The sequence below is a fragment of the Protopterus annectens genome, chromosome 13.part0, assembly GCF_019279795.1.
Source record: "Protopterus annectens isolate FY-2018-M chromosome 13.part0, PAN1.0, whole genome shotgun sequence".
Lineage (NCBI taxonomy): Eukaryota > Metazoa > Chordata > Ceratodontiformes > Protopteridae > Protopterus > Protopterus annectens.
In genome coordinates, this window is record NC_056747.1 from 518,163,186 (window position 1) to 518,177,522 (window position 14,337).

The window sequence follows — 14,337 nt, forward strand, 5'->3', positions numbered from 1 at the left end:
ACCCTCCTTCCTTCCTTCCTTTTAGTCCTACATGCATCTATTAATGCAAACTATACAGATAAATTGTTACAATCTTACATTTATATGCTATTTATTTGAATGGTTAGAAATTACTCCAGTTTTATGAATTTATATGTAAAACTGTAGTGTGTGTAAGTTTGCATGGCTCTGTCTCCATGGTTGTAACCATAATCCTTTGGGTGATAAAAGTACTCTGCCTTTTTTTTTTGGGGGGGGGGGGGGGGGGCACTCCAGAAAAGTGGTGCACACTGTAGCTTGTCTTCCATAAATGCTGAGACTTGATGAAATGTCTGCACTCCCACGGGGATGTTCAGTTGCTTAAATAATCCCTACTGGGGACTGACATCTTCCTATAGTTAATATCTGGTCTGTAATTTGATTTCTGCTTATGTGATCTTAAGTTTTAACATCAGTTGTTAATGGAGAGTATGCCCACACAACTACTTCCTAAGCTGAGTATAAATCACATTTGAAGGTGCCTGTAAGGATTTTTCTGTGGGTTGATGTACTTGAGAAAAGTGAAGGCAAGAGGAAATTTGACTTGGCTAATTAATGCACATGTGAACCAAAACGCAGGTAATGCACATTTCTTACATAGTCAGTAAGAATGTAAACTTATACTGTTAGATTAACAAAATAGACCATCTTGCATAAAAAGGCATAAGCACTTGAAAATGGGAAGCTATCCCCTGCATGGAGATTTGGTGAGACTCTCCCTGATAGAATGGAAAGAGTTTAGACGGGTACATGTTTCAGGCATATTTTTATCAAATAGAGAGAAATTTTGGACAATAGTAAAGAGTTCAATGAATTTATCTAGGGGAAGGCGAGGGCAAGAGTTAAGTGAGAGAAGATGATCCTTCCAGTGGAACAAGGTGGGTTAGGATTGCCTGATTTGAAGGGTTATTTTTAGAGCTACTCGTTAAGGCTCATACATGACACAAGCAGAGGGTTACAATTCAAAATGGAAAGGGGTGAGGATGAAATGGGGAGAGTTCAATAAATAGTGGGATTTTGGATTCATATCCTTGAGGAGAATAATAATCCTACAGAATATTAGCAGAAGGTATTTCGAGAACTAAGCCAGCACTAGAATGGAGAAAGGAGATTTTGCTAATAGGGATGACTGCAAGTAGGGGTACAGAAAACAGGTAAGTGGGGTTGGAATTTACTAGAGAAGACTGGTAAAGGAACCAAAGTATTGGGAGCAAATAACTAGAGAAGGAGGAATTGATTGAGTGGTATGAGGCCAAAGCCTTTCGCAAGTGCCGGTCGGCCGACTCCTGAGATTTTGAATTCGAATTTTCAGAACCGAAGTCTTCAATAAAGCTAAGTACCCCATTGGGGAAACTTTTTCTTGCCTCAGACCGATGTCAGTAAAAGTTAATAATTGTATTTCTTGTGGGAAGCAAATACCTCATAAGGATTTTCATTTTTACTGTCGCCATGCCTAGGCCCAGACCACGACATCACTAGTTGTCAGTTTTGTGCTAGATTTAACAAACGCACTATTAAACTGTTTGATTTTGCTTGCCATTACTTTGGCCGAAGGTTTAATTACACCATGCTGTCGGAACAACCGACGACCGGAATACACAAACGCAAAGACAAGGATAAGGACAGGCATCCGAGGCCCAAAACTGACTATGAGGCCTCTTCTAGGCCAGTCGCCGGTTCTCAGTGAGGCGCTTTCGCAGCCCCTGACACCCGCTACCTCAGAGCCACAGGCCGCCTCGAACTCCCACGTGGAGATGTCTAGGCCTCTGGATACTCAAGGTGTTGGGCCTACGGAAACTAACCCTTCAAATGGGTCTGGAGCCGCTGAGCAGGCATCGGCTTCTGAGGGTGTTTTCAGACCTTCACAACTTACTATAAAAGCTACAGCCAAGTCTAAAACTCCATTAAAGACAAAGAAGCAAGTACAGCATTCACCTGGACAGGCCTCCATGCCTAAAAAACAGATGCTCAAAATGGCTGAAGACTTAATTACTCTGATTAGGTGTATTCACCCCCCTCCTGATAAAAGGCCTAGGCAGGATACAGACTATGATTCCTCTGACCAGATTTCCATTTATTCTGATTCCTCTTCAGACCAGGGATACTCTGTACCCCCCTATGAGGACTCTGATGCTGAAGAATCAGTTCCTTCAGCCTCTCCTCCAGAGGATTATTCTTTTGGGGCAACTTTACATACCATGAGGGAACATTTCCATTGGGAGGGCCAGGATTACTCAGAATCCAAGAAAAGGCTCAGAGACTTTCTTTTATTACCTCAGCACAGACCCCTTGCTATTCCGCCAGTGTTAGATATTGTGGATGATGTGTTCTCTGAATCCAGTTTAAATCCTAATTCTTTGCCCCCTGCTCCAGTCAAGCCAGACAGGTACTACAGAGTCCCTGACTCTCACAAATTTCTTTAAAAACCCTGTTGCTGACCCAGAAACTATTTCCCAGGGTCCCAAAGGGGTAAAGGCTTCCACGGCTAAGAATCCAGTTCCCTCTGACAGGGATTCTAGAGCATTAGACAGATGGGGGAAGAAAGTTTACACTTCTGCAACTTTAGCAGTGAGAGCTTTAAATTGCCAGTTTCACATGCTTAAATACCAACAATATTTAATGTCTCTGTTAAAACAGAAAATGATTATAAGTTCAGAACATCCTGACTATAAGGAAATGCAGGAGTTATTGCATGCAGCTGAACAAGTGGGAAAACATACTCTGCAATGTGGTTTTGATTCATTAGAGGCTTCTTGTATAGAGCAGCAGTTACAGGATCTGTGATTCGAAGGCATGCTTGGTTAAAAGAACAAGGTTTACCTGATCATGTTAAGGCTAAATTATTGGATGCTCCTCTACAGCAGGATATTTTATTTGGTGTTAAGGCAGAAGAGATATTAAAGAAAATGGAGGATAAGGCAAAATCTATGCAAACAGTGAAGGATTTCTTACAGGTGCAGCCACCTCGATTTAGCAGAAATTGGCCTTCAAAGAATTGGTCCTTTCCAGTGTCAGACAGACCACAAAGAGGCAGATCTCAGCCCCAAGGTTCTTACAGACCACGACAGTGGGGGTGCTACTACCCCAAAAAGGAGGTGAAGACAAGTCACAACCTTAAAGGAAACAGTCCCAATGACTTCCCCCTTCAAATGCCAAGCACTTACCTTTTGGCAGCTCCCCTAGGGGGAAAACTTGCACTTTTTTCTCAAAATTGGCATATAATCACCCAAGACAAATGGGTTCTGAATATTGTGTCTCAAGGTTACAGGTTCCACTTTCACACTCTACCAAGGCTAAAAGGAATGGCAGACCTGCCACAAAATCAGTGGGCAGAGGCACAAAAACAAATTACAGCCCTCATGGACATGAGAGCTATTCATAAAGTGCCACAACAGGAACAAGGACAAGGATTTTACTCAAGACTTTTTCTGGTCCCCAGAAAGGACAATGCCTGGAGACCCATACTAGACCTTTCTACTCTAAATACTTACCTGGATGTTCCGAAATTCAAAATGTTGACACTACAGCAGCTTCTTTCCATGCTGGGCCAAAAGGCTTGGCTTGTTACTTTGGACCTCAAAGAGGCATACCTGCATGTCCCTATCAGACAGAATTGCAGAAGATACCTCAGATTCATAGCTGGTTCAATGCATTACCAATTCTCTGTACTGCCCTTTGGCTTATCTACTGCCCCCAGGGTCTTCACAAAGTGCCTGGCACCAGTAATTGCATTTTGCAGACAAAAAGGAATTCAAATATATCCATACCTGGATGACTGCCTTATTCAAGCAGAGAGCAAGGACATTCTTCTAAAGCATCTGGCGTTTGTAAAAAAAAGTTGCTAATTTGCCTAGGGTACACAGTAAACGAAAAGAAGTCAAAACTCTAGTGCCCTTACAAGAGATAATATTCCTGGGTGCCAGCTTAAATACAATGGCCCAGATGGCTTATCTCACGCCAGACAAGCAAGGACAACTGACTCAGTAGTTTCTATTGATGGCAACAAAGACCCAACTCCCTGCAAGAAAAATTCTGCAGGCCTTGGGATTCGTGACATCCTGCATACTACTAATTCCATATGCCAGACTGCATATGAGGAAATTATAATGGTACCTAAAAAGTGTGTGGACTCAACACTGTCACAGTTTGGAAGCAGTAATACCACTAATTCCCTGCCTGCGACAGGAGTTTCGATGGTGGGCACAGGCATGAAACCTCAACAAGGGACAGCCTTTCACTCTACCCACAGCCAGGCAGACACTAACAGATGCTTCGGATTACACCTGGGGAGCACACATGGCAGGAAAATGTATTCAGGGCAAGTGGACCGCAGACCAAATGCATCTTCACATCAATCAAAAAGAGATGTTGGCTGTACAAAATGCCCTAACAGCTTTCAAGGACCTTCTGCATCCAGGACAACTATTACTAAAGACAGACAACACCACAGTTATGTGGTACATAAACAAGCAAGGGGGCACTTATTCTTATCCCCTATGCAGACAACTCATGACCTTGTGGGACACAGTTCTAGCCTATCAAGTTCATCTAAAAGCACAATTCCTGCCAGGAAAGAAAAACACTCTGGCAGACGACTTAAGCAGAAACATTATGGATTCTCATGAGTGGAAATTAAATCCACAAGTATTCAGCATGATAACGCAAAAATGGGGGTGCCCAGACATAGATCTCTTTGCCTCCCCAAAGAATTGCCAACTACAAAAATTCTGCACTAGGACTTATCACACACAAGCATGGAAGGTGGATGCTCTCTCGTTCAGCTGGAAAAGCCTAAAAGTTTATGCCTTCCCACCACTGCCTCTCCTTTCAAAGGTACTCCTAAAAGCCAGACAAGAAAAACCACAGATGATCCCGATTGCCCCAGAATGGCCACGCTAGCACTGGTACCCAATCTTAAAGAACTTAGCTCAAGGCCCACCATGGATTTTACCTCACTCTGCACCTTCTGACTCAACAAAACAATCAGATCCTGCACAGTCAGCTCAAAACCTTAAACCTGGCTGCATGGCAGATTCATTAGTCAAGCAGACAATACCTCTCTGTTATGGATGTCATTTAGAAGGCCAGGAGGCCTAGCACCAGGAAATCTTATTCAGAAAAATGGAAGAGATTCTGTGCCTGGTACCAGGCTCAAAGCTCTGACCCTCTTGTCCCAAATATTCCTCAGATATTACAATACTTAACTGAGATGCTGGACAAAGGACTATCCTTTTCATCCATTAAGATCCACGCCTCTGCCATCTCGGCTCATTACAACACAGATCCTCCTATTTTCTCTCATCCATTGATAAAACAGTACCTCAGAGGGGCTAAAAACATAAGACCACCCCGGAGAGCACCAACACCAACTTGGGACCTCAATTTTGTCTTGGAAAAACTAACTTTACCTCCTTTTGAGACAGCTAATTCAGCAGAATTAAAATATGTATCATGGAAAACTGCTCTGCTTCTGGCAATAACCTTAGCACAAAGAGTCTCAGAGTTACAGGCACTAATGGCAGTGGAGCCTTTCATCATTTTTCACCAAGACAGGGTATCTTTATGAACAAACCCTTCATTTATGCCTAAGGTGGTATCCAGTGTGGCTCTTAACCAAACTATTCACTTGCCAACTTTTTATCCAAATCCCCAGAATAAAGGGGAGAGACTTCTGCATTCCTTGGACATACACAGACACTTACGTTTCTACTTGGACAAAACAAAAGCTTTCAGAAAAACTGAGCAATTATTTGTAGCATATGCTGCAGGATCACAGGGTAAGGCTATTTCAAAGCAGACCATTTCAAAGTGGGTAGGCCACTGTATCCAGTTCTGCTACACACAGCATGGGAAACTTGTACCTAGTAATATTAGGCCACATTCCACCAGGGCAACAGCCACTTCAACTGCCTACCTTAGAGGAGTACCTACCAAAGATATCTTGGAAGCTGCAACTTGGAGTTCAGTGCACACCTTTACCAAGCATTATCACTTGCCTCTTTACTCTAGATCCAGAGCTGGCTTTGCCACTGCAGTGCTGCAGGGCCTCTTACCCACCCCAAATCCTCTATAGAACCAGCCACCCTTACTCAGCTTTGGGATTCTACCCAAGTGTAATGACTGCAGCAGTGAAACACGATGAACATAGTACAATTTTGTACCTACCATAAATGTAGATGTTAGAGTGTTTTCACTGCTGCAGTCCTGGTTACCCACCCGCCATCCCCTCTTTCTTATCTGGGACTAATCTATACCTTTCTACCCTATACTACCTATGTGGTGTATTTGCTGGTAACTGAAGGTTTTGTTTTACCTTGTTGTATGTTTTATTAGCAATATGTATTGCCTACCTATTTGGGGCACCTGACATCTGGGACAAGAAAAACTGAAGAAAATTGCATCGGCTGCATCTTATATACCCCCTGGCGCACTAACGTCAGGGAAGAAGCGACACCAACCGATGCCGGACCAAGACTTTGGAACTCTGGCCGACTGTGGGACCGCCTGACGGCAGGATAACCCAAGTGTAATGACTGCAGCAGTGAAGACACTCGAACATCTACATTTATGATAGGTACAAAACTGTACTTTCTGTACACGTTGCTATGCCATAAATATTAGGTGAGTAAATTGGTGTAGGGAAGGAATGATTATTTTGAGCTGGGACAAAGTATTTGAATTGCCTAGACAGAGTAAGGCCTTATTGAGTTTAATTCTGTCGGCTGCCAAAACGCAGTTAATAGAAAATGGAGACTAAAGTGTAAACCAGCTGTGTTTTAAGTACTGAAGAGATAAAAGAACTGGAAGAGGCATATTTAGAAAAGGGAAGGAGCAAATTGCATGTGAATAAATGGAAATTGTGAAAACGCATGCAGAATAATGTTCAGGAGGATGAGTGAGATTTAGGTGAAGGCAAACATGAAGCAATGTATATAATGTTGGACTAATAATAGTTACAAAGAAAGATATGCGATATGTAATGTATGTAGATGGAAAAATGTTAATGTTTTTTTTTTCTTTTCTGTTAATGTGTGCTTGCCTATGTTTTAAGTGAGAATAAAGGTGTTTAAAAAATGAGTTTCGAGAACATTGGTTATGTTTATGCAGGGTCTCTTAGACGTCGTATTTGTAGTGGGAAATTATAAAGAGGTACTCTGCGCAATTCTGAGGAAATAAAAAATGTAAGGCTATAATAGAAATGTTTTAAGTACCTTTAAAGAATCACATTTTTACCAATATCTTAAAAAAAAATACAACAATAAGAAGATACATTTTGAAGACTAATGTGCTCATCTCTGTTCTGATATAAATAAGTATTTTTCACAGTGGAAAAGGTTAAACCTGGAATTGCCTTTTTACTAGGTTTTGAGGACAGAGATGGTGAATGATTTCTGCAGTATGTGGGTTTGTGCAATTTTTTTTTTTGGGACGGGGCAGTGTAGAAGTGAAATATATGTTAACTGGAATCTGAAGCTTCCCCTTAAGGCAAGAAAGTCTAGATAAGCAAAGCAGTTCTTTGCTGCCATTGTCTTTTCTGTGTTACTTCAGCATCATTTCTGGCACAAATCCAAATCAGAAGTAGACTTCAGGATACAGGACACAATACCAGTCGATAAATTTAATTTATTTTCACTGAAAGTGGCAAAAGTCAATAAAAATTTATATGGTACAGAAATAATATCGAGCGCTTTCGTCTCTGACCATTCAGAGACTTTATCAAAGACAATTACAACATGACAACTTCCTTTAAATATATAATGTAAACACACACCCTTATTTAATTCACCAATAGTATTATTAAAACAATGAAACCATCAGGGCACAAATTAAATATTCAACAGTATAACGTCACACATTAAAACAGGCAGAAACACTCTGTGATGAAATGGCAGATAGACAACAAAAAGATAACTTAGAGTAATAACTCCTCATCGGGAGCATAAATATGTTTTTAGTTGCCTGTCTGCCATTTCACCACAGAGTGTTTCTGCCTGTTTTAATGTGTGATTTTATACTGTTGAATAGTTATAATGTGCCCTGATGGTTTAATTGTTTTAATAATACTATTGGTGAATTAAATAAGGGTGTGCATTTATATTATGTATTTAAAGGAAGTTGTCATGTTGCAATAGACTTTGATAGTCTCTGAATGGTCAGAGACGAAAGCGCTTTATACTGTTTCTGTACCTTATAAGTTTTTTTTACTTTTGCCACTTTCATTGAAGATAAATTCATCGACTGGTGCTATGTCCTGTATCCTGAAGTCTGCTTTGGATTTGGGTTTATACTTTTATGTTCGATTGTATCATTTCTGGCACATTGCTTGCAGAATAGCTGTGGGACATATTAGTAACAGTGAAGTTGGAGGCATGAACATTAAAGATTACACAAAGCTTACAAGGCACACAGAGTCCACCACCACTGTTTTATGCAGTTGTGAAAGTAATGTAGTTAAAGTATTTTAACTTTCTTTTTCATTATCTTGTTAGTCTGATGTTGCCTTTTCACTGTCTCAAAAATGTTTATTTTTGTTTAAATGCAGGCCATTCTTGGATCCTAAGAAGCAATGTGGTAAGATCATTTTTCTGTTGGTTCACACCCTTAAACTTAGTACCGGGTATCTATGCTGAAGCAAAACCTATAAATTGTGTAACTGAGAATTTTGGTTCTTTTTTTCTTGCTGTAGCTTTGTGTTGCTATGCTATCTTGCTGACATTTCTTGGTTGAAGTAGTCAGTGCATTACCCTGTGCCTTACTAGTAGCCCCCCCCCCCTTTTTTTTTATATAGAAGTGAGAGTATTTGATGGGGCTAGATATAATGCCCATGTACTGAATGTAAACAAGATATATTTTTTTTCTTGTGCGTCTTGTAGCCATACCTCTCAACCTCTTAGTGCAAGAAATCTGGATAAAGCCTGACAGAATGGGTGGACTAAGGCCCAGATTTTAAATATTGTTATAGACATAGAAAGTGGTAAGAGTAACAGGGTTTGTTTTAAATACATTTTCTGAAGGATTTGTAGTTTGAAACTCAAATGTATGCCATTGTTTAGTAACTTAATTTCTCAGATCATCCCAGTGATTTGTCAGAAAACCATGCATTTTAGAGGAATAGACCAAAAATATGAGGCAAATCTGAACAGTTGAGAGGTATGCTTATAGCAGGCATACTGGTGTTTCATTGTATCCTTGTTATAATCTAATGAAAATGCAGTCATTGGTTAACATTCTAGAAAGACTTTAGATGTACTACATGTGTTCATTGTGTATGTGATGTCTGTCTTGGAATAAAAGCAAAAAGTATTAGTTCAAGGAAAAAGACAGTTCAAGATACGGTATGACCTGTATTCCTTTACCTCACTGCAGTAACATCTGAATGCCAGTGGTCAGATTGACCTTTACATTTGGGGGGAGGGGTAACAAGCTTGGAGGCAAGGCTGTGATTTTGTAGGAATAGATGGTTGCTGTGGCTGCAGAACGCGATATACAAGTGTGTGCAAAACCCAGCTTGCTGACTTTTTTCTGTGCTTTGGCAAGATACGTCACCCCCATTAATTCTATAATCTGTCATCCCTGAATTTCATTTTCATGTGTTTAGACTGCAATGGGACCATGGATTGGTAAGGATCAAAAATTTGGTGTAGAGGGATAAAGCCCTGATTACAGCCCAGGTGACCCAGGTTTGATTATCAGCTCAGGGGGTTGAAGGAGCAGCAGGGAGGGATGGCTGTGCCCATTCTAAGGTGGAGGGTGTTTCTGATGCTGCTTCCTAAGGGGAGGTGTGTTCCATAGAGGGGAGTTGCCCTCGGACATGTGTTGATGAGTGCAGGGGAGGGGGTGGCAGGGAAAGTTGGTTAGCTTTTTTTTATACATACGAGACAAAAGTCAAAGAAAACTTTATTGTCATTCAGAACTACACAGCAGTGTAGCTGAACGAAATTACAATGCTTCATTCTCAATGCAAGAAACAGTTGCACATAGAGATAGAGAAAAAAGTAATAGAATATCACAGTAGAAATTTAATAAGTAGCAATTTGTAAGTAAAGTAGGACAGCAGTGACCCAAACCCATCCCAGAACAGGAGACAAGGAAGACAAGGAACAATATGAAGGCAATATTGTCAAAGTAAAATTGAAACAATAGCAGCATATCTATGATTAGACTGAATTATTGCAGTTTGTATATTGCATTTTGCAGTCCTTCAGTGTGTAGGTGAGCCACCGTAGTATTGCACTTAGATGTTCTTCGTGTTTCACTGTTACATTTGAGTTCTCTGCTTTGCAGTAGCCCTCAGTCGGCCTGATTAACAAAGTCTTGGGTCCTGCTTCGGTTGCTGTCCCTTCTTCCATGATGTCAGGTCGCCGGGTATAAAATGTGCAGCTGGCCCCATTACCCCAGTCTTTCTTGTCGTGCGGTGCCCGAAGCAGTTCGCAAGTCCCAGTCGGCCAACTCCTGAAATTTTCGTTTTTGATTTTCAGAACCGAAGTCTTCAACTAAAGCTAAGTACCCCGTTGGGGAAACTTTTTCTTGCTCCTTACCGATGTCAGTAAAAGGTAATAATTGCATTACTTGTAGAAAGCAAGTACCTTACAAAGATTTTCATTCATACTGTATTCCTTGCCTAGGCCCTGACCACAACGTGCCTTGCTGTCGGTTTTGTGCTTTATTTAAACAGCGCACTATCCGTCGGTATATTTTCGCTTCTAAATATTTTGGTTCTCAGTTTAATTATCCAGAAATGTCATCGGTTAGCCTTCCGACTAACGGGATTCTGAAAAAACGCAAAGATAAAGACAGAGACAGGCCGCCGAGGTCCAAAACTGCAGACGATGCTTCTAAGCCAGTCACCAGTTCGCTGGTACTCAGTGAGGTGCCTTTGCAGCCCCTGATACCCATTACATCTGACTCGCAGGCCTCTACTGAGACCCATTCGGAGTCCGGTATGCCACGAGATGCTTCAACTGTGGAACCTGCAAATGTCTCTAGCTTGGATGGTTCCAGAGCTGCTGTGCAGGCACCGGCTTCTGAGGGTGTATTCAGGTTTACAGACTTGCATATTAAACCGACGCCTCCTTCACTTAGGCCAAAATCTCGAACCATACCTAAGAAACCGACACCCAGGCCGCATGCTCAGGCCTCTATGCCTAAAAAAACAAATGATAAGAATGGCTGAAGATCTTGTAACTTTAATCAGGGGAAGCCAACCCCTCCCCCTTCTAAGAGACCTAGGACTGAAGTTGTTTATGAATCTTCTGATCAGGATTCTGATTTTTCTGGTAATCTAGATTTGCCTTTGTCTACTTATGAGGATTCTGATGCCGAGGACTCTATTCCCTCTGCTTCTCCTCCAGAGGAATTTTCTTTTGGTGAAACTAACTTAGATACTCTGAGGGAGCATTTCCATTGGGAAAGCCAGGATTTTTCTGATTCTAAAAAGAGGCTTAGAATTCTTACTCCTGCCTCAGCATAAGCCTTTAGCTATACCTCCTGTACTAGACATTGGTGATGATGCCTTTTCAGAATCTATTTGGCCCCGGATTCTTTGCCTCCTGCTCCCAGAAAACCTGACCGATGATATAGAGTTCCTGATTCTCACAAATTCCTTTTTAAAAATCCTATTGCGGATCCAGAGACTGTTTCACAGGGACCCAAGGGCATTAAGGCTTCTACTGCTAAAATCCCTACTCCCTCTGATAGAGACTCCAGGGCGCTGGATAGATGGGGTAAGAAAGTTTACACTTCTGCAACCTTGGCCATTAGGGCTTTAAACTGCCACTTTCATATGTTAAAGTATCAACAACATGTTATTGGATTGCTTAAACAGAAAATGATGTTAATGCCTGACTGTGCTGAAAATAAAGAATTACAATATTTAATGCATTCTGCTGAACAGGTTGGAAAACATACTTTGCAATGTGGATTTGATTCATTAGAGGCCTCTTGCAGGGCCGCTGTTACTGGGTCTGTGCTCAGAAGGCATGCTTGGCTTCAGGAGCAATCTTTGCCTGATCATGTTAAAGCTAAATTGTTGGATGCTCCCTTAAATCAGGACCGCCTGTTTGGCAACAAGGCCGAGGAAGTTCTTAAAAAGATGGAAGATAAAGCTAAATCTGTGCAAACTGTTAAAGATTTCTTACAAGTTAAGCCTCCTAGATTTAGTAGGCACTGGCCCTCTAAAAATTGGTCCTTTTCAGCCCCTTCCAGGTCTTCTCAAGCGAAACCCAGACACAGCAGAAACCCCAGGTTTCAGTCCCAAGGGACACACAAGACTAGGCAGTGGGGGGTTTCCGCACCCAAGCCTGAGAGCAGCAAGACTCCCCCCTATGGAAAACTGTCTCAATGACTTGCTTTTAAGACTTCCAAGCACTTCCCAACCGAATGCTCCTTTAGGCGGAAAGATTGGTCTGCAGGCCAAAAACTGGGAACTCGTTACTCAGGACAAATGGGTTCTAAATATAGTGTTCCAAGGATACAGATTTCATTCTCACACATTACCTTCACCAAGCGGGTGGCTAGATCTTCCCCCAAATCAGAGGGCAGAGGCCCAAAATCAGGTACTCTCTCTCTTAAACATGGGGGCTATTCAGTTGGTACCAAAAGAGGAAAAGGGACAAGGTTTCTATTCAAGACTTTTCCTGGTACCCAGAAAAGGCAATTCATGGCGTCCTATCCTGGACCTTTCCATTCTAAACACCTTTCTGGTGATTCCAAAATTCAAAATGCTGACTCTTCACCAGCTGCTTCCTATGCTAGGCAAGGATGCATGGTTGTCAACACTGGACTTAAAAAGAAGCATACCTGTACATCCCTATCTGGGAGTCTTGCAGAAGATACCTACGCTTCAAAGCAGGCTACATGCACCATCACTTCTCTGCACTGCTCTTTGGCTTATCTACTGCGCCCAGGGTATTCACAAAATGCGTAGCTCCAGTCATTGCATTTTGCAGGGCAAAGAAATATTCAAATATACCCATACCTGGACGTTGTCTAATTCAGGCAGAAAGCAAGGACATTCTTTTCAATCATCTGGCCTTTGTTCAAAGGGTACTAACTTGTCTGTGGTTCACCATAAACAAAAAGAAATCCTACTTGGTACCCTGTCAACAAATTATGTTCCTGGGAGCAAGCTTGAAAACAACTTCCCAGATGGCTTTCCTCACGCCAGAGAAACGGATACATTTGACAACTTACTTCAAACAAGTGGCCACAAAAACCCAGCTGTCTGCAAGGCAAATACTGCAAGCCTTGGGGTTCATGGCCTAATGCATTCTTCTAATTCCATATGCAACGCTGCATGTGAGGAAACTACAATGGTATCTCAAAACCTGTGGTATCAACATTCATAGGATCTTGAAGCAAGGATTCCTATCATACCTTGCCTACGCCTAAAGTTCCTTTGGTGGACAGAGGCCTGCCACCAAAACAGGGGACTACCATTCACATTACCCCCTGCCAAACAAATCTTAACAGATGCATCAGACTATGCATGGGGGGCTCACCTGGCAGGGAAGTGCATTCAGGGCAAATGGAACCCAAATCAATTGCACCTGCACATAAATCAAAAGGAAATGTTAGCTATACAGAATCCCCTCACAGCCTTCAAAGACTACATTCTTCCAGGACAACTAATGGTAAAGACAGACAACACCACTGTCATGTGGTACATAAACAAGCAGGAGGGTACACATTCTTAACCCCTCTGCAGACTAGCCATGGCATTGTGGAACACAGCTTTGGGCTACCAAGTGAATCTACAAGCTCAATTCCTGCCAGGAAAGCTAAATACACTGGCAGATGGACTAAGCAGAAACCTCATGGACCCACACGAATGGAAACTGGAACCAAGGATTTTCAACATGTTGACAAGCAAATGGGGGAGTCCAGATATAGACCCGTTTGCCTCCCCCCAGAACCATCAACTGGACAAACTTTGCACAAGGATTCCCCACAAGCAAGCTTGTAAAGTTAATGCTCTATCCTTCAGCTGGAAAAGCCTATCAGTTTGTCTTTCCTCCTCTGCCTCTGCTCTCCAAGGTACTACTAAAGATCAAACAGGACATGCCAAGGACGAATTTAATTGCGCCAGACTGGCCTTGCCAACACTGGTACCCACTCTTGCGCAGTGTGTCATACTTGGCTCCATGGCACCTGCCTCAGACTCCTTCTCTGTTGTCTCAGCAGGCGAACATGATTCTGCACCCTGAGCTGCAAACCCTGAACCTAGCAGCTTGGCTAATTACCTAATTTCTCCTTTACCATCCCTCAGTAAATCAGTGATGGATATCATTTTAGAGGCAAGGAGGCCTAGTACTAGAAAAT

The 14,337-nt window shown here is 42.0% G+C and overlaps 1 protein-coding gene across 6 annotated transcripts in view; it reads left to right on the forward strand.

The window, feature by feature from the left end:
- Nucleotides 1–14,337, forward strand: part of GTF2I (general transcription factor IIi) — a 1,956,122-nt gene that overhangs the window by 522,366 nt on the left and 1,419,419 nt on the right. For all 6 annotated transcript variants that reach the window (XM_044054149.1, XM_044054150.1, XM_044054148.1 and 3 more), the window contains one exon: nt 8,561–8,589. In XM_044054149.1, the coding sequence (XP_043910084.1) occupies nt 8,561–8,589 (29 nt within the window). The remainder of the gene's footprint in view (nt 1–8,560; nt 8,590–14,337) is intronic.